A 22,241-nucleotide genomic window follows, 5' to 3' on the forward strand; every position below is an offset into this window, starting at 1 on the left:
GAAATTCGCGCTAATCGGATCATAACTTCCTGAATTATGGCCTCTGATAGTACTCAAAATCGCGTTTTTAGCTTGTGGTCCCTCTAGAGGTAACAATTAAAAAAAAAACCATTCGAATATATCACCGTTACACCGTAATGTTTGTTGAGTTCGAATTTCATGAAAATCAGGCCAAAACTGCCGGACAAAATGGCCGCCGCTCGTAGGCAAATAGTGTAAACGTCTGGTAAATCAATGTTGTGGACCCTCTAAAGGTCACAATTTTAATCCAATTTCGATGAGACTTGAAATACATGTTAATAACCCAAAGATATTGGTTCCTTTTTATATTCGCGCATATCGGATTGTAACTTCCTGAATTATGGCCCATGATTGAACAAAAAATCATGTTTTTAACTTGTAGTCTCTGTAGAGGTCACAATTTTTATACAATTTAAAAAAAAACGTGTCAATACCCGAACTTAACTTCCTGGATTATGGCCTATGATTGTTCAAAAAATCGCATTTTTAGCTTGCAGATTCTCTAGAGGTCACCATTTTTTTCTGATTTAAAAAACTTTTTAAATACATCACCAATCCACCATAATGAAGGTTGAATTCGTATTTCTGGAAAATCGAAATAAAACTGCCCTACAAAATGGCCGCTCTTTGTATGCAATTTGTGTAGAAGTGTGTAATACGATGGTTGTGGACCCTCTAGAGGTCACAATTTTTATCCGCTTTTTGATGAAACTTAAAACATATCTTTATATCCCAAAGATCTCTGTCCCTTTTGATATTTGCACATTTCAGGCCATAACTTCCTGGATTATTGCCCCTGATTATACAAAAAATCACGTTTGTTTTTAGCTTGTTCTCTATCCATCTCTTGCAAAATGTGGGCGTATCCTGCCTGGCAGCCGCTGGTTTCACTTTGTTGTACCTTGTGAATGCTTTGACGACAAAAGTTATTATCCGATCTGTATGAAATTTATATGCATCATTTAAATTAGTAAAACAAAGAAGCCTATTGAAATTCAGCTAATTACATCTAATTACATCTAGCGTTATGGCTCTTGTTTCACTTTGTTGAATCTTGTGAATGCTCTAATTATCATCCGATCTGTTTGAAATTGATATGCATCTTTTAGTGCAACGAAGAAGCCTATTGAATTTCAGCAATTTCTGTTAATTATGCCATGAGTTATGGCCCTTGTTTCTTGTTTCACTTTGTTGTACTTGTGTACTGATCTGTATGAAATTTATATGTATCGTTTAAATTAGTTAAACGAACAAGCCTATTGAGTCTCAGCAAATTTCCATTAATTACATCTAGAGTTATGGCCCTTGTTTCACTTTGTTAAATCTTGTGAACACTTGAACGACAAAAGTTATAATGACAAAAGTTATCACCCAATCTGTATGAATTCACATGCATCATTTAAATTAGTGAAATGAACAAGCCTATTGAATGTCAGCAATTACTTCTAGAGTTATGGCCCTTGTTTTACTTTGTTGAACCATGTGAACGCTTTCGAACGACAAAAGTTATCATCCAATCTGTATGAAATTTATTATATGCATTATTTAAATTAGTAAGACGAAAAAGCCTGTCGAATTTCAACAGTTACAGTTACGGCCCTTGTTTTAGTTTTTAGAACCTTGTGAACCCTCAAACAACAAAAATTATAATGTCATCTGCATGAAATTGTCTATTATTTAAATGCCCCTAATTACCTACAAAAGAATAAATATGCTCGTATGATTTAGCTGCTGTGGGCGTATGTTTCGTTGCCTGGCAACCGATCTTTTCCGAAATTTACAACAGCAATTTTTGGCCGTTGATGTTAAAGACATTCCCATGTTTACGACAGCAATGGCTTTTGTGAATTTTGAGCCCTGATTATTCAAGCGGAATTACTTATTTTTCGACACAAGCAGTTAGTGTAGACTCATTTGTCATGAAATAAATATTCGTGTCATTTTTTGGGTAATAACAAAACCTCAATTGATTCTGAAAGAAGTTATCATAAGTTTTTAAAAAAATTGGGGTGCCATTTTTTTTCACATTCTAGAGGTCCGAAATCCAAGATGACGTCCAAAATGGCCGCCGTTCAGCAATAATTCAATATCTTCGCAAGTACACATGATATGATGCCAAACAAAGTATCTAAATATAGGTTTTCTGACACAAGAAAGACAATGGAACCATCCAAGTTCGGCTAAAGTTGTGATTTACATGCCTACTTTCAAGATGCCGTCCAAAATGGCCGCCGTTTAGCAATATAGATAGACTTTCAATGAGGAACCCGATGATATCACGTGATCACTCTTATCTCCATAGTAACAATAGTACTTCTTTGCCCCCGACCATTTAAATTATGCACGTCTGATGCCACTGTACATATCTATGATGCAAGAAACAGAAAAAGATCATCTTGAAATATGGGCCGAGTTTGAGAAGGGCAACTTCTGTGTCACCAAAGGCTTGGCTGGATTCACATCAATAGGTCCAGACCATGGGATAGAACAAGAGAATCGTGAACTCAGTCATTGGTGGGATAGTAGGAATCACTCAGAACGAAAAGTCACTGGACAAGTACTTTCTCATTGCACCTGAACTGTCAAATTTACAACACGAATTTGAAAAAAACATACTACACTGGCAACAATGAGAAAAGAACACAATAACACCATGAACTCACAGGAGGAAAGCTCTCTCGTGTCACACAAAATGCAGTCAATCTCAGTGCAGTATTTCATCAGCATGGGAACCCATTTGAATCTGCTGACGAGGATGAGATATACAACCTGCTCACCAAGTCAGTGATGAATGAAACTGTTGCCAATGACATCCTTCGCCGTGATGAGATTGGTCAACAGATGTTTGGAGGTTTCGTCACTGAACACCTGACAGAAGGGAAACTCTCTGTGTGGGAGAAAATGACCAAAAAGAAACTTGGAACTTTCAAAAGCGCTAATGCATCAACCGAAATCAGAGTAGGGGACAAGGTGGTCAAGATCAAAGAAGAGCGAGGACTTTTGCAGCACTTCATTGTTATCTCCAGAAGTCGACCAGAACTTGACCTGGTGGAGTGCATTGGAACTTACGAGTTTGGTGTGGTACCGCGATCCTTATTTGCTTCAGGTGGGTCTCTTCTGCTAGCCTATGATAAGGATTCGATACTGCATCATCTTGAGAAACTCAGTAGTAACGCAGAACAGAAACGAGGCAACAGAAAGTGAGCCATCTGGCAATCATTCAGTACATGTACCACTACAAGTAGCAGCTACAACAGTAGAACAAACAGATGTGGAGACAAATCAGCCATCAACATATCGAGTAGTCATCATCGACGGAATGACTGTGGTAAACTCGGTTACCAAGACTGACCAAATAAAGACGTGTCAAGATTTTGCAGACTCCTTTCTGGCGATAGTCTGTAACATAGCTGCAAACTATGATGAGGTCAGATTGGTGTTTGACAGGTACATGAAAACATCACTCAAGGAAAAGAAGAGGACAAAGAGGACCAAGGGAAAGTCAACATATTACCATGTGAAGGACACCACTTTAATCAAGAATATTTCTCTGACGGAGTTTCTCTAGGATATCCAAACCAAAGCAGAGCTCACCGACAAGGTTGAATGCCACAGCAGGAGCTCAAACAACAGACTGAATAAATTTATGGTGACCTCAGGAACACAAACAAAGGGCAATGTTGATATTCCAGACTCACTTCTCACTCCCAGCTAAGAAGAGGCAGACACGTTGCTCATACTGCAAGCGATAGGTGCTCCCCATGATGCAGAGCTTGTGGTCAGTTCTCCAGATACGGATGTCTTGTTGCTACTTATCCACACTTGCCAGTTTCTACAGTCTTTCTCACTGGAAAGGGCAGGCTGAAAAGGAACATATCTGTCTGTAATATATACAACAGCTTAGGACAAAAGCGCGCTTCTGCACTGTTGGGTCTTCATGCTCTGACAGGCTCCGACGTGTCTGGTATATTTGCTGGCAGAACCAAAGACTGGTGCTTCAAGGCATTCATGTCTTGTGACGATGGGATCCTGGATGCACTAGCAATGCTTGGAAATGACACCAATCTGCCGTCTGATGTATGCTCTCGGCTGAAACGTTTTGTTTGTGTGCTGTATCGATCAAAAATCCACACAACAGCGAAAGAGCTTCGCTGCATGGTTCCTCTTTTCAAATCGTGCAGCCGAAGGAGAAAACCTTCCACCAACTTCTGGTTCACTGGACTCACATATTTGGCGTGCACACTACATAGCCATGATTTGGAAGAAAGCTGATAAAAATCACCCATGCCTCCGAGCACCTGCTGAATTTGGTTGGACATTTGACGCAGGTTCAAGTCACTTCTCTCCCGTTCAATGTTTGAATCCACCAGCTCCTGAGGCAATACTGCACCTGATCAAGTGTGGATGTAAATCTTGATGTGAAGGAAGGTGTAGTTGTCGCAAAAACAATATCCCATGTACAGAATTCTGTGCATGCTGGGTTTTCATTTACAACTACAAAACAAGCCAACCAGGGATACATGAGGAGTGTGAAGACATTTGATGTCGGTTGCTAAAACTACACCTATACACCATGTGACTTTTTGCATTTTTTTCGTTCATACAATGACACTGAACAATAACTAACGTGGTTCCACTATAGTTATATAGATTTGTTTAGGACTTGTTCATACCACGTGACCAGAACAATATTTTAATCAGATATCTTGTTTTTACATCTATTTCCAATATCATTGTATGGACTACTGTATCGAAATAAGCAGAATTTAGTGTAAACGGCGGCCATTTTGAACGCCATCTTGAAATTAGGCATGTAAATCACAACTTTAGCGAAATTTGATGGTTCCATAGGTTTTCTTGTGTCGGAAAACCTATATTTAGATACTTTGTTTGGCATCATATCATGTGTACTAGCAAAGATATTGAATTATTGCTGAACGGCGGCCATTTTGGACGCCATCTTGGACTTCGGACGTTTAGAACGTGGAAAAAAATGGCACCCTATTTTTTTAAAAAACTTATGATAGCTTCTTTCAGAATCAACAGAGTTTTTGCTTTTTCAAAAAAAGTGACACAAAATTACAAATGAGCCTACACTAAGTGTGATGACCGGCTTCTTTCAGAATCAACAGAGTTTTTGCTTTTTCAAAAAAAGTGACACAAAATTACAAATGAGCCTACACTAAGTGTGATGACCGGTCAATCTCCTTACATAATACTTGGCATCGTTGTCAAGCCGTGAAATTCTAGTTTATAAATCTGGCTAAAGTATTACCAATAACCACAATTTTAACGAATATAAAACCCATGCAATGTGTAAATATTCTTGGCTCAGACACCCTGCATGGTGCATTGCGGTATCATGACTGTATTCAGGGCGCAATTTGCGATAAAAAAACGAAAGTGGCGATAAAAATTTGTGTTTTGCGATAATGTTTTGGGGTACTTCCGATTCTTTCTGAGAAGTATCGGAAAAAAATATTAAAATTCTAATCATATATATAAATTGCCGTTGAGTGTCCACACAAAACCATGTGGCGGCATAGCATAAATTGATCAACTAACTGAAAATCTGGATCGTGTCATTAAGTAATAATTGTCATTGATTAATGATTAGTTGATTGATAATTGCCATTGATATATATAAAGCCTTCCCCAAGTCATTATGTCCTCCGAATAATTAATCCAAGCGGTGATTATTTGATATTTCGCTTTGTCCTAAAAAAAATTATATTTCGATAGTTGAATTCTGTTTGCTGTGGCTTCATACGGCATGTAAAATATACAAGCATGCCTAATTGGATATTATTGTTTCAAATTCTATTTTCACCATGGTCGTAAACATGAGAACAACGACTGAGTTGAATAGAGACGATTCGTGAGTGAGAATATGGTCCGTATTTGTTTCATTATATCGCCGCCAAAATGCACTAAAGTGTATGTACACATCTTGTACTAGTCTTACAAATGAAATTGAAATTTCAATCATTCTATCAGAGGTTCAGATGTGACACTATTACTTTTTATCAAGTTCTGGATGACAAGACTAGTTTAACATCTTATAATACTTTTATTCTTCTTCTAACATAAATTATATACAAAACTTAAGACTCCGTAATTAGCTTGTGTTGAGGGAGCCATGTCCTAGCTTGGCATAAATGTGCCCACGGCCTCAGCTCTCGTGTCCTGGCCGGACCCGACTGTCGATTTGTTTCTTCTCTGGGCTTATAAACCCTTCCAGACAAAGGAATCTTATTTGACATCTGGCTGATGTATCATGTATCATATCAGGTTTAACATTTGCTTATCATCAAAGAAAGTTTAAATAAGACATGCCAACAAGGTATGGTTAACTAATCGTTACATAATCACTAGTGTTGAAAATCGGATCGAGATTTGTGATCCGATTACTTTTGTTTGCTATCGAATACTATTCGTCGGATAATTCGGAAACGTGAAATTTTTGAACAAAATCACATCAAAAGTTCATATACTCATAATTTCTTTCTTATGTCAATGTTTATGAGTGTCTGTGTATGCCAATTATGAAATCTTACTTTCGATTTGCAAATTTTTTGAGCTGCGAAGAAAAAAACTTGCCTACCTTTAGCCACAATTATTAAGACTATCCATGATATCCAAAAAAATCAATGAGGTGAATAAATTTGTGTATAACTACTCCTGTAATCCGCGGCCCTCCCACTTATCATTTTTGCTTAATCAACACGAATGAAAAAAGTAAAATAAAAACATCTAGCATTTATTCCGCCAAGGTCGTTTGCCTCATTCTGATAATCTATTGCTATTGAACCAATCAGTAAGTGAGAATATACGTGACCTAGGTCGTTATGAATAAATTACATTGTGGGAAGTCTAAACACAGTGTTAACTTGTATCCCGTAAACCCAAGAAGTAGCTTCTATCTAGCGTAAACCAGCGCGAGGAATGAATGAATATTTTTTTATTTAGACTACTGTTTTCGTTGCACTGCATTAATATTTTTATTAGTTACTACCGCTAAATAATACGCGTGATGATAACATTTATGCTCAAAGCTGCGTACGTGATCAATAGCATTGGGGAAAATTTCAAAGTAATCAGATGTAAAAATGGCTAAATATAGAGCATCGAGAATGTCAGAATATATTGTAACGAATAGTAAACGGATAGTAAAATGATTCGGATAACCCTTATTTTGTATCCGTTAACGGATATCCGAATAGTAGTTTCAACACTAATAATCACATAGACCAAGAACTCCAGGGTTGTCGATAGCAAACAGGTGTCAAGTTGGCAGGAACCTGAGATAATCTGTGATTATGTAACACAGATTCTGATACCATTACGGTACCTGAAAATAACAGTAGACCTCTTGTACACCCAAAACCTTATTTTAATTCATTTGTATGACAAAGATAACAGAAGACATGTATAGCTGTGATGACTTCTTTGATAATCAAGACACTAAACATGATTACCCAATCAACAATCTTAATCTCCTTAAAATTGTCTTAAACTAAAATTTCATCCTAACTCAAGATAGATGAGTTTCACAAAACGATTTTATGCATTTTACCATATTTTTTGGTGTATTAGACGCAGAGGTGTTTCAGAAAAAAATAAAAATACATGGTTTATGCCGATATTGAGCCGTATCAACTTTATATATATATATATATATGAAATAAAAACATCTGTATACATTTTTATACGCCCACATTGAAATGTTGTCGTATATTGTCGTCGCCCCTGTCTGTCCATCCGGCCGGCAGGGCTGGGGCCATTCATTACATTGCCAATGTAATTAATTACATTACCATTACCATTACATTTTAAATGTAATCATTACAATTACTTTCTCATTTTTAGCAATGTAATTAATTACCATTACCCATTACATTGAAAGTAATTAATTACCATTACCCATTACTTTATGACTATATAAATAAAAAAACATTTTTCATAGAAATTAAAAAGACAACCTTATTTTTCTGCCATGAATACCTACAAAATCAACTCAAAATAATCCTTGATTCTCTTAATAGATATTTGTTTATGAATTATTATTTCTAGCAATTATAACATCAAGGCAAATTTTTTAGTGACGGGCAGTGGTGACAAAACAGACATTTTCACTGTATGACTTGAAAAATGAATCAAAACTATAGTTAATTAACTGTATTTTCTTTTAAGTAATTTTTAAAAAAATAGTTTTTCTCAGCATGACTCTAGAACAAAATATATTAGTTTTAAGTAACCATAAAATGATGAGATACTTGAAGGTCATTGTTTGGTTTGTCACTTGTTACCTTGAGATTAAGATTAAAGTGCAGTAAGACTATTTATTGTCTTTTAATCTAACTGACTGATTGATTGACTGAGTGATTGGCTGCAAATTAGTACTAATCTTTGATTATAATATACATCTTATCAGAAATCCACTTCTTAGGTTACATGTCTAAAAAGGGTTCCTACATAAAAAGTAATAATAGAAAATGTTTAATTCCTTCTTATTTTTCTTATAATTTTTTAAAACTTATTTAAATCTTTTTTTTAGAATTATAATGAATTGGATTTGTGTCAGATACACTTCATTACTTCTTTGGTGCTATAAAATTTGAGGCTCGTCATATTAGAAATATTTATATATGCCATAAAATGTAATTGAAAAGTAATTGAAATGTAATTGACCATTACATGATTTTGGGAATGTAATTAATTACATTTCCATTACCCATTACTTTTGAAATCTTCCATTACTCATTACATGACCATTACTTAAAAAAAGTAATGATTACATTCCATTACCATTATCCATTACCATTACCCCAGCCCTGCCGGCCTGGGTGGTGGGTGGGTGGGGTTGGATGGCCAAATGGTTAGCACGTGCGTGCTGTATCATAAGGCCTGTCATTGAGTCAACTGGCGTGGTTTTGAATTCCCGGTTGTACGTGACAAGGATTAGGGTCGCCTGTCCAACCTCGTGGGTTTTCTCCGGTTTCCTCCCACTGCTAAAGACCCCTACGCGTAAGCGAATTATTGAAATAAAATTAAAACCATGTCCTGAAATGACCTAGTTTGTGTCGAGTGGATGTTAAACTCCATTTCTCTCTCTCTCTCTCTCCATCCGGTGGCCGGCATCCACAATTGCTTGTGGACACTCTAGAGGCTAAAGTGATTTCTGATAATTACTGCCAGAGTTATGGCCCTTGATCACTTTGAAGAATCTTGTAGATGCTCTAGAGGCTAAAGTTAATATCCGATTGATTTTAAATTTATACACAGTGTTTAAGGTTATGAGAGGAAGACGCCTATTGATTTTCAACGTTCCGATAATTACTGCCAGAGTTATGGCCCTTGATCACTTTGAAAAATCTTGTGGACGATCTAGAGGCTAAAGTTAATATCCGATTGACTTCAAATTTATACACAGTGTTTAAGGTAAAGAGACGAAGAAGCTTATTGATTTTCAACAATTTCGATAATTACTGTCAGAGTTATGGCCCTTGATCACTTTGAAAAATCTTGTGGACACTTTAGTTTGATTAAGTTGAGTTTGCATTTTTGAAAAAATCAGACCGAAATTGCCAGACAAAATGGCCTCTCCTGGTACGCAAATATTGTAAAAGTATGTGATACTCAGCTTGTGGGTCCTCTAAAGATCACAATTGATTTTCAACTATTTCCGATATTTACTGCCAGAGTTATGGCCCTTGATCACTTTGAAAAATCTTGTGAATGCTCTAGAGGCTAAAGTTAACATCCGATTGACTTCAAATTTATACACAGTGTTTTAAGGTAAAGAGACAAACAAGCCTATTGCTTTTCAATGATTTCCGTAATTTCTGCCAGTGATACATTATGGGAGATTTGATAACAAGTTGGCAGTTCTCACTATAATAGTTAAAAACTAGATAATGTAAAGGCAATTTGCTGAAAATTTCATTCAAATTGATCCACTATGAACCGAGAACTAAGCGATTGAAATTTCTGCCTAGCCTCGATCATCATTACTAAAGTCAGTACGATGAACAGCATAGTCTTGATTATCCATTTAATCGTTTAATCGTGAAGGAAATTTATGCAGTAAATCGGCTCATAATCCACTAAAGATCGCAGGCTAGCAATGCCATCTGGAGTTGATTATGGTCTGGATAGGTTAATTAATGTCTAATTAATAATTTAGATAACATTTCAGGCCTAAAGAAAGACCTGCAATAGACAGATTTAGCTCTTGCATAATGTATGTTTAATGGGTTGTTACTCGTAATCAGATCTTAGTTTTGTAAATGTTTTCATTACTGACAAAAGAAAAAATATGTGAAAACCCTTGTTGACTGCCCGGATGACTTAGCTGCATGCTGTGGGTGTATATTTCAATGCCTGGCAACCGATCTTTTAAATCACCTTTTAAAAAAAAGACATTTTATTTTAACTGTTCTTGTTTATTATAGAATGGAATCAAGTTGTCAGAGGAGAGTAAATTTGCTATGCAACTGACCGCTGTGGAAGCTGGTCATGTTACCCTCAAGCTACAAGTTACATCTCAAAAAGGCAGCAGGTTTCAAATTAGAAATAACATCATCTTGAAGGATGAACTTCAAATACAGGTAAATAGATGACACTTGTGTTTATAATGAACACTCTATCTTACAACATGAAGGTTATATCATGTATATTGACTGGGAGTTATTTTGTTAATAGACAGTCACAGAGACAGACAAACATTTGTTGGCGTCTAACAAAACAAATGTTTTACACCTTTTTATACGCCCACGGACACATTTTCATGTGAGAAACTTCCAGTCAATAGAAGCAGGTAATGCAAAACATTTACAGACGGTTTAATAGGATCAATTTTGACTAAGTCAAAATGATGCATTTGATATTCAGATAAGTTGATATACAATAATTGAAAGAATACAATATCTAAAAACAGTCACTTTACTTCAGGGATGAAGACTAAATACAAAATGACAGGAAGTCATTTATCATAACTTCCTATGATGTCATAACTGACTTCCAGTCATTTTGTATTTAATTCTTCATCCCTGAGGTCACAATTTTGATAAAATTTTCATGAAATTTGAAATGTATGTTTATAACCCAAAGATTTTGGTTCCGTTCAATATTTGCGCATATCGGACCGTAAGTTCCTGGATTATTAAATTATGTAATACCAAGGTTGTGGACCCTCTACAGGTCACACTGTTATCTGATTTCGATGAAACTTAAAATATATGTTTACATCCCAAAGATATCTGTTCCTTTCAATATTCGTACATATCGTACCGTAACTTCATGGATTATGGTCCCAGATCAGTGATGGGATTTCGCCTATATATTCCAGACTTGTCCGACACTATTTTCCAAACTTCCTAAATTGTCCGACCAGGAATATGCCCAATCGGACATCAAGTTATGGTGAATAATACTCAAAATTTCAAATTTAATATAGTGTACTGAGAGTATATCTTCCACTTAACCCGATTATCGTTGATAATAGGAAGGATTGATTAGGTAATTAAGTGATCAACGTACTTATCGTGTTATACCGCCTATAAACCTACCTTGATTAACTAGTTATTCTGCCTTAATCCTTTATCGGATAATTTATCAGTCCAATCCAGAAGAGAAGTCATTGCTTCTCCTTTGTCGGGATATGTATCAATCCAATAAGAGTGATTATAAACTTAATCTACGTGATTGACCCATGATTTCAACATTGTCAGATGTTTTAATCTCCTTGATGTCGGCCGACAACACATAGAAATTAGTCATATATGTCACATATCGTCGTTGGGCGATCAAAACCTTGTATATCGGATTTTATTAAGTTTTCAGGGGAAACAAAAATCTGTCTGCGGTCCCAGATTTTTTGATTGAATGTGATTATATTTCTCTTTTATGAAATAAATTGTGGAAAATTTAATATGGGAAGGTTATTTTTGGGATAATTTTAGGGGTTTATGTGCTGTGGCTATATACGACATTTTGTCTTGTGAAATGGCGGCGTATGTGATATACAACGTTCTGTTCACAAACTATAAGCCTGTTCTGAGTATATACGACGTTTTGTTCTTTATAACCTATTTACACAGATTATTTTTTAGGGTAATTTACCTAGTACAGTGGCGGACGCAGGATATTTTTTTTATCGGCCCGGGGGGGGGGGGGGGGGGTGCGGAGCAAATCGGGAAAAATCGGGGTGTCAGTAGTGGATTATGAAGCTTATCTGCACCCGAATATAACACTCAATTTCATCAGCTGTAGCTGACATAATTCAAGGCAAATAACCCTGAGCCATAATAACCAAGACATAATTCAAGGTAAGTAACCCAAGGCTATAATATCCACCACATAATTTAAGGTAAGCTGCCCAGGGTCATAGCATCTACTACACAATTCCAGGTAATTTTTCTGGTAGGTAAATAGCCTTGGATCGGTTCTGGTAGGTAAATATAGCCTTGGATAGGGATGATACTGAATACGCAACCTAAGATCAGATATCAAGTTTCGTGATATTTACTCCATAAACAGGAGTTATAAACAAAACCCAATGTACGTTTAGCCAGGAGCATGGAATCTATTAGAGAAAAGCTATCGAATTAGACTTTTCAAAAAATGTTGTGAAGACTTGTTCTAGGTACATCTTGTCTGACGATGATCGGCAGTAATGGGATGGCAATTTAGGTAAAGAGTCTAGAAATCTTTTAGCGGTTAAATATGTAGACGATTCTCTATTCTAGGATTTTTTTCTCTTTTCGGTTGAGCCAGGTGTTGTACTGTTTTTAGAACGGTCGAACCATCTGTACACCATTTTTTCTCCGAGAGCAAACGTCGATAAAACATATTCTTGCAGACCTGTAGTCTGTCATTGTTTTTAATTAAGTGGTAATGGTAAGTAGTTTGCTTTCTGTATGTCTTTTCTTCCGTTTCGCATATGGTTCTATCCTTGACATTACATTTCTTTACAAGATTTACTATGTATACCTCTGCCATCTGGCACATCTAGTCAAGCATCTAGTCGGAGATTTACTATAAATAATGGACGGCTTAACGACATTTCAAAACCCTCTACAGACCCCTTAGTAATATGTAGCTGTGATCATGAGTTAGAGTGGCTGTCTTCTTATCTGGCCCCAGCACCACATGCAGTTACTAACACGTACCTTGCTCCAACACCACCTCATGCAACCAGTACTTACATTGTTTCAACATCATTTCCAGGCCCAAGAACTTACCAGTCCTCAGTGCCACCTCGTGAAATCAGTATTTACCTGCCCCAGCACCACCTCCAATAACCAATAATTACTTCGCTCCAGAACCATCACCACTAATCAGTATTCATCCTGCTCCGGCAACACATCAAGTAAATGGTACTTACATACCTTTAGCACCCCCCCCCCCCCCAGTAACCAGTACTTGCATTCCTTTACCACCTCCAATAACCAGTACTCACATCCCTTCAGATTCACCTCTGGTAACCAGCACTTACCTCGCTCAAGCACCACCTATAGTAACCAATACTTACATCCCTTCGGCATCACCTCTGGTAACCAATACTTACCTCGCTCAAGCACCACCTCTAGTAACTGGTACTTACATCCCTTCAGCATCACCTTCGGTAACTAGTACTTGCCTCGCTCAGGCACAAGCTCTAGTAACCGGTACTTACAACCCTCCAGCATCACCTTCGGTAACTAGTACATACCTTGATCAAACACCACCTCTAGTAACCGGTACTTACAACCCCCAGCATCACTTCCAGAAACTAGTACTTATCTCGCTCAAGCACCACCTCTAGTAACCGGCACTTACAATCCCCAGCATCACTTCCAGTAACTAGTTCTTACCTCGCCCAAGCACAACCTCTAGTAACCAGTACTTATGTAAATTTAACACCATCTTCACTAACCAGTTCTTACCTCGCTCACGCACCACCTTCAGTAACCAACATTTACCTCGCTCCAACATCAACCAAAAGAACTTACCTTGATTTCGATTCGCAGACAAATTCTAGCCTCGCTTCGTCATCGTTGGGGAGTCGGTCCTTGCTTCCACATAATCTACAAATATTTACAATGCTTCAGCATCAACACAGTCTAATTATCTGTTGACAGTTACAGGATTGCCATCGTCAGACATTTCAGCCACAGTCGAGTCGGTCGCAATTTCAATTGAAGAAAACAAAGCAATAGAATCCGCTGAAGAATCAATATCAGCTGAGATACTAAAAAGAGCTAAAAAGGGTGCTCTGATCCAGCAGTTTGGCTTAAGAACAACAACCAACTATTACGCATGCATGGTAAACCATACATGGGTTTAGCTCATAATGTTGGACATTACAAATATGCTGCTAAGAGATCAGGAAAAACACTTACACCATCGTCCTGTACATCAAAGTGTAAAGCTCCAAATCCTAGCAAATTATGTTCAAAATTTACAGAGGATGACAGACGTAATCTATTTGAAGCATTCTGGAAGATGAGTTGGGACCAAAAAGAGGTATACATAGTAAATCTTGTAAAGAAATGTAATGTCAAGGATAGAACCGTATGAAAACGGAAGAAAAGACATACAGAAAGTAAACTACTTACCATTACCACTTAATTAAAAACAATGACAGACTACAGGTCTGCAAGAATATGTTCTTATCGACGTTTGCTCACGGAGAAATAATGGTGTACAGATGGTTCGACCCTTCCAAAAACGGTACACCTGGCTCGACCGAAAAGAGAAAAAAATCCAAGAACAGAGAATCGTCTACATATTTAACCGCTAAAAGATTTCTAGACCCTTTATCTAAATTGCCGTCCCATTACTGCCGATCATCGTCAGACAAGATGTACCTAGAACAAGTCTTCACAACATTTTTTGAAAAGTCTAATTCGATAGCTTTTCTCTAATAGATTCCATGCTCTTGGCTAAACGTACATTGGGTTTTGTTTATAACTCCTGTATATGGAGTAAATATCACGACACTTGATATCTTATCTTAGGTTGCGTATTCAGTATTATCCCTATCGAAGGCTATATTTACCTACCAGAACCGATCCAAGGCTAGTTACCTACCAGAAAACTTACCTGGAATTGTGTATTAGATGCTATGACCTTACCTTGAATTATGTCGTGGATATTATAGCTCAGGGTTATTTGCCTTGAATTATGTCAGCTACAGCTGATTAAATTGATAATCCACCACTGACACCCCGATTATTCCCGATTTGCTCCGCCCCCCGGCCGATAAAAAAAATATCCTGCGTCCGCCACTGTACTAGGTAAATTACCCTGAAAAATAATCTGTGTAAATAGGTTATTCTAATTTAAGGAGATCTGAAGCATACGTTTCCCCCTTGAGAAAGACGAATTCGAATACGTCATTGTAATGGGCACCTGAAACAAATAAGAATAATAATAAAACAGTTTGACAAAACTTAAGACTTACTAATGTGAAAATAAATTCTTAAAGGACAATTTTTGTGCCAGTCATTATCACATATGTGATAGAGCTGGTTAAACACATTCCAAATATTATTTTATCTCAGAGATCATAGCTACGATAGCTGAGTAATACAAGTTTTCTGAATCGGAAGTGACGAACGCCAAAGGAAAACACGAGTCACCTCTCTATATAACTGACTGGTGTGACGAATGATAACGGATATACGGGCGAATCTCTGCTCACTAATAATTCCTTAGAAGACGAAAAGTTGTTGTGTGAGACTGTGAGAGGATATCTGACAATTCATAAAAAGAATTGACTATCACTAGATAAGTGAACACGAAAGAAAAACAGAAAAAGTCTGTGTATTACCATGTTTTTATAAGGTATAGAATGAATATAAACAAGGGAATGTACGGACTATTTCTATTTTTCTCGTGTTCTCTTATCTAATGACATTCAATTACTTTATTGAATTGTCAGGTATCCTCTTACCATCCCATATAACAACTTATTGTCTCCGAAGGAATTATTAGTGAGCAGAAATTCGCCCGTATATCCGTTATCATTCGTCACATCAGTCAGTTATATAGAGAGGCGACTCGTGTTTTCCTTTGGTGTTCGTCACTTCCGATTCAGAAAAACTGTATTACTCAGCTATCGTAGCAATGATCTCTGAGATAAAATTATATTTGGAATGTGTTTAACCAGCTCTATCACATATGTGATAATGACTGGCACCAATATTGTCCTTTAAGTAAGCTGGTTTGTTCGAGTGTCTAAAAGTTTAAGATTTGGGACACAGTTTTACACGTTTTATCTCTTTCTAACGTGAATTCCTCTATCATTTAGATTCAAAATACTACTGTTATGTCAAAATGGACATAGCAATGTGAAATTAAATTCTTACTTTGTTAGCCTGTAGCCTGCGTCGATGTCAATTAGGAGATACGACTTTTAGGTTCTTAAAAAACACGTGACTTTGAAAGATGTTTTATGACAAATTGGCGTATATAAGATACAACATTTTGGTTTGTAGAAAATTTCACGAATCAGAATACGATGTTTAGTCACATGCCTATAACTTGAGTTCTAACTGGATTACAACTACCGCGAATAGAGCATTCGACGCGCCATTAATTTACGATTCTAAGCGCCAAAATTGATACACATGGTTTTGATCGCCCACCGACGATATCCTAATAGTAGATAACACCCCAAATCAATATGTATCCGATAACTCGTCTGCGATATCACTTCAGTGGAAGCGAGCGTTAAATAAAGCTATTTCACACACACACATATCGAAAAATACTAGACAATGCTAACTCTGTTTCTGATCACACACGGTTATAGTACGATAACTGAAACGCAAGTATAAATCTAGTGAGACTCGTGGAACTATGAAATGAATACGTGACAAATTTCACACATCTAATGTTGAAGGAAAGATTCTATTTTGATGGCATATTCTTGGATTTATGTGATTATTTAGCAGATGGTGTCACTCGCTCACTGTGGTAGAGCAACGTTTACTGTCAAATAAATTTCGGGATGTCATTTTTTTTTATACGCCCCTGTCCGGACGTCCGTCCACAATTTGTTTGTGGACACTGTACAGGTCACAATTTTTATCCGATTTTGACAAAACTTTAAATATAGGTCTATCTCCCAAAGACCTGGGTTCCTTTCGTTATTGGCATGTATCGGACCATAACTTCATGGATTATGGCCCCTGATTGTACGAAAAATCACGTTTTAGCTTGTGGACACCCACAATTTTGATCCAATTTTGATGAAACTTGCAATACATGGTTATATCCCAATGAGCTTGGTTCCTTTCGATATTCGCACATATCGGATCGTAACTTCCTGAATTATGGCCCCTGATTGTACGGAAAATCACGTTTTTAGCTTGTGGTCCCTCTAGAGGTCACAATTTTTTATCCTATTTAAAAAAACATTTTAGTATATAGAGAATCTCCTACCAGTCTTTTTTTATATCAAAAAATATCAACACAAGTTGATAAAGTAACAAAAAACAAGGCTCTGCCGAGTTTTTTTTTACTTTATCAACGAGTGTTGATATTTTTTGATATCAAAAAAGACGAGTAGGAGATTTTATTTATCACCCAGTCCCTTCTTACATGCACAAATAGATAAATATAATTCTTTGCTGTAGATTTCACTTTTACTGAACATTAAGGCGTAGTGATACATCATTTTTTGACAGCAATTCAACTATTGCAAAGTCCTTTATATTGACCCAGTGTTTCCATCAAGGTCAATTGAATAACAATAGTTCATTTTTAATAAAAAAAACAGTTACTTTTAATAAGAAATGAACTTGTCTTTGAAAATAAAAAAAAGTAGTTCCTTTTCAACTGACCAATCAAATTCATGTAAAGCGATATCTCCTAAGGAGATGGGGGGGGTGGATGGCCGAATGGTTAGCATGTGCGTGCTGTATCATAAAGCCTGTCATTGAGTCAACTGGCATGGTTTCGAATCCCCGGTTGTACGTGACAAGGAGTAGGGTTGCCTGTCCAACCTCGTTGGTTTTCTCCGGGTCCTCCGGTTTCCTCCCACTACTAAAGACCCCTACGCGTAAGCGAATTATTGAAATAAAATTAAAACCATATGTTAGTCCCGAAATGACCTAGTTTTTGTCAAGTGGACGTTAAACCCCATTTCTCTCTCACTCTCTCCTATGAAATATATCACACAAGCGATATCTACCGTAGAATGTATTATTGGGTGATAAATCACCGTTACACCCTAATGATGGTTGAGTTTGAATTTCGTGAAAATTGGACCAAAACTGCCGCACAAAATTGCCGCCCCTTGTAGTACGCATGTAGTGTGAAAATATGGTATATCAAGGTTGTGGACCCTCTAGAGGTCACAATTTTCATCCGATTTTGATGAAACTTGCAATGCATGGTTATATCCCAAAGATCTTGGTTCCTTTCGATGTTCGCGCATATCGGATCGTACCTTTCTGAATTATTGCCCCTGATTGTACAAAAAATCGCGCTTTTAGCATATGGTCACTCTAGAAGTCACAATTTTTATCCGATTAAAAAAACCGTTTTAGTATATCACTGTTACACCCTTATGATGGTTGAGTTCGAATTTCGTGAAAATCAGACCAAAACTGTCAGACAAAATGGCTGCCCCTTGTATGCAAATATCTGGTATATCAAGGTTGTGAACCTCCTAGAGGTCACAATTTTGATCTGATTTTGATGAAACTTGAAATGCAGGTTTATTTATAACTCAAAAATCTTGGTTTCTTACGATATTTGTGCATATCAAATCTTAACTCCCTCAATGATGTATGGCCCTTGATTGTAAAAAATCGCGTTTTGAGCTTGTTACAATTTTTATCTGATTTAAAAAAAACGTGTGAATATATCACAGTTATACACTAATGATGGTTGAGTTCGAATTTCGTGAAAATCGGACTAAAACTAACGGACATAATGGCCGCCCCTTTCACTCCGATGGTGTAAAAAATATGATATATCAATTTTGTGGACCCTCTAGAGGCCACAGTTTTTATCCGATTTGGATGAAACTTTAAATATATGTTTATATCATTATGATCTTGGTTCTTTTTGATAATCACACATGGCCCCTGATTGGTCGAAAAATCGCATTTTTAGCTTGTAGTTTCTCTAGAGGTCACAATTTTTTTTTTGATTTTAAAAACCGTTTAGATATATGACCATTCCACCATAATGAAGGAAGGTTGAATTCCAATTTCGGGAAAATTGAAATGAAACTGCCTGACAAAATGGCCGCTCTTTGTATTCAAATTGTGTAAAAGTATGCAATATGAAAGGTTGTGGACTCTCTAGAGGTCACAATTTTTATCCGATTTATATTCCAAAAATCTCGGTCCCTTTTGATATTTGCGCATTTCAGACCATAACTTTCTGGATTATTGCCCCTGATTGTACAAAAATTTGTTTTTGTTTTTAGTTTGTTCTCTATCCATCTCTTGCAAAGTGTGGGCGTATCTTGCCTGGCAGCCGCCGATTACCCTCCGTATATAAGTCGAAACGGAGTACGAGGCAAATGCCGGACTTCTGCTGAAAAATGTATCGACTTATGACCCGAAAAATACGGTAATTTTGGAGGAATTTGAAACAGGTCCGGATCGGCAGTAGTTGGCACGCTTTCATTCTATCGTATTAAGACATCACGTAATATTGTATTAATATTACTGACATAAATTTGAATACCGTACGGGAATTAAATATGAAAAATAACAAGGTGCACCTAATTTTTATTATGTACGAATTTGAATATTTTTATGTGTGGTCTAAAAACTATCCGATTTCAATGAAACTTAATATATATGTTTATATATTATTATTATTATTACAGCATATTTATAGTGCGCCCTTTCATATAACATGTTCAGGGGCACTTCAGAAAGTGACAATGTAAATCATACATAAACAATCTTTATTCTGGTCAACAAATTGTACTATTTTACAATATTCCAATTAATTGGTGATACAAATTTCATCTTAACACACCTAATTTAAAAAATTGGAAAAATTCAACTAAATGATTTGAAAAGCCTAACGTAGACCTTTTCAAATGTGACTTGGGTTTAAAAATATTTTCGAACCCTCTGCACAAGTAAAATAGGATGTAATAGTCCATGTGACAGACCTCGGATTTCGGAGTATCATTACCAATTTGATGAATAAATTCAACCATGATTTTCAGTTAGCCTGGTGCCCGAAGTGTTCAAATTTGGCTGATGGACTTCCGGTTCACTTTGCTAAATGCCATTTTGGCGGCCATCTTTAAAAATGGCCGCCGTTTTTTTCATTGCAATTGAGCGCGTCAAGGAAACCTTCATAACTCTTTCACAGATTCTACAGCTGCTGTTATATGACACATGTTGGTGAATGAATCATATATTTTCTAAATCAACAGATTATTCTGAAAAAAGCAACGTTTTGGCATTTTTTTTCAAGATTTATTTTATAAGTTCACTACCAAATCATGTTCAAGGTAAATTTAGCCAAATTTTGTGTGTGGTCTTCTTAAGTTATTCATTTGGCATAAATAAATACGCTCAGTGACCCAGTCTGTACAGCTGCGGTGGTCGGAAACTCAACAAAAGTCTTGAGTTGACTGTCAATTTTAAAATGTTGAGCCTCGGCGAGTTAGGGTACTAACCATGTGAACGTTTATTTAGGGTTGTCGCAATCGCAACGATATTTGGGGACCGGTTGTTTCTGAAGAAAAATTTGTCACTGAAGACGATTTTGATATTATGTCACTTCTGTGACGTCATTTTCGGTTGAATCCGTCCGATTTCCAAAATGGCCGCCAAAATTTGACGAAAAATGAATTTCTTGTTAGGATGGATGAGTATCACGCAAAGCAAGACTTGTGATATATCATATATAGGGTTTCCGTAGTCATTGTACTTTGAATTGATCTATAAAATTAGTTTCCCCAAATCCAAGATGGCGAAAATTCAAAATGGCAGTCAAAATTTGATCGATGCCTCGGATAATCGTTATTTTACAGTTTGATATGCCCTGTAATATGCCGCTTAGGGGGTTTTCGATGTCACAGAACATAAATACAACCTCTAAAAAAAGGGTTTCCAAAATCCAAGATGGCTAAAATCCAAGATGGCGGCAAGATTTTCCCTAAAATGAATGATTTTTCAGATAATCGTCATTTTTCTGTTTTGTACGGCTTGTAATATGTCCTTTATGGGGTTTTCAGGATCACTAAACTTAAATATTACCTCAAAAATAGATTTTGGATAAGGTAGATGATTGCCCCAAAAATAGATTTTTAATATCGTAGATGATTGCTTAAGAACAAAACGGGACAATTGTCAGTCTTTCTATTGGCTTTGCTTATTATAAAATTGTGTAGCAGTTTTTTAGGGGAGGATGGAATTAATTATACTAGATCTCGTAAATCAGAAAACAAGATTTAATATTATTCCAGCAAAGCCGTATGGAATTTTAATATATCTTTGCAAATATATCTAGTTGTTAAGAATTACCTATTCTGTTTGTTCACAAATGGGCCGAAATAGTGGCTCAGTGGGTAAGGCTCAACAAGGTCCGGAATTCGATCCCTGTGTCATAATGTGATAGATTTTTACTTTGAAGAGTCTGACAACCTTTTGTGGTATCATCTAGAATCTAGACAGATGGTATCATGGATTCATATTTGTAAATTGTGAAAGTGTAAAGTGTATTTCACAAGTTCTAAGTTTAAAAATGATAATTACAGAGATAATTTGAAATACATTTACGACTAGGTATCCCAAAAGCCATGGCTCACGATTTCCTCTTTGTTAATGTCACAACCATCCACCTCATTGGAATTACTGTGACAATCGCAACTACTGTTTTTCTTCAGCAATGTACACTAGCCAAAGTACAAGTAGAAACAGGAGATCTCGGCAGCGACAATGATGATATCATTTTAATATCATAGGCCTGCCTAAAGCGAAAGAGAAAATTGGTCGACATTATTTTTGTGATGCCTAGTCGTAAATGCATTTCAAATTATCTTCGCAACGATTCTTTTTAAACTTTCAACTTGTTGTGAAATGGATCTGTCGATACGATATCTAGACTATACCACAAAAGTTGCCAGTCATAGAGTCTTTGATGAAAAACCGGTCCAGTTGTACCATATAACTAAAAAATGCGAAGAGTACCGAGATAAAAATCTGAAAAGTACCGAAAAATGCAGACAAAATACGGAAATAGTG

At 36.6% G+C, this 22,241-nt stretch overlaps 1 protein-coding gene across 1 annotated transcript in view; it reads left to right on the forward strand.

Moving 5' to 3' along the window:
* Positions 1 to 22,241, forward strand: part of LOC126828350 (nuclear pore membrane glycoprotein 210) — a 398,410-nt gene that overhangs the window by 361,215 nt on the left and 14,954 nt on the right. The window contains exon 32 of the mRNA XM_050558065.2: positions 10,476 to 10,631. Coding sequence (XP_050414022.1) covers positions 10,476 to 10,631 — 156 coding nt within the window. The remainder of the gene's footprint in view (positions 1 to 10,475; positions 10,632 to 22,241) is intronic.

Source organism: Patella vulgata, chromosome 7, assembly GCF_932274485.2.
Source record: "Patella vulgata chromosome 7, xgPatVulg1.2, whole genome shotgun sequence".
NCBI classification, from domain to species: domain Eukaryota; kingdom Metazoa; phylum Mollusca; class Gastropoda; family Patellidae; genus Patella; species Patella vulgata.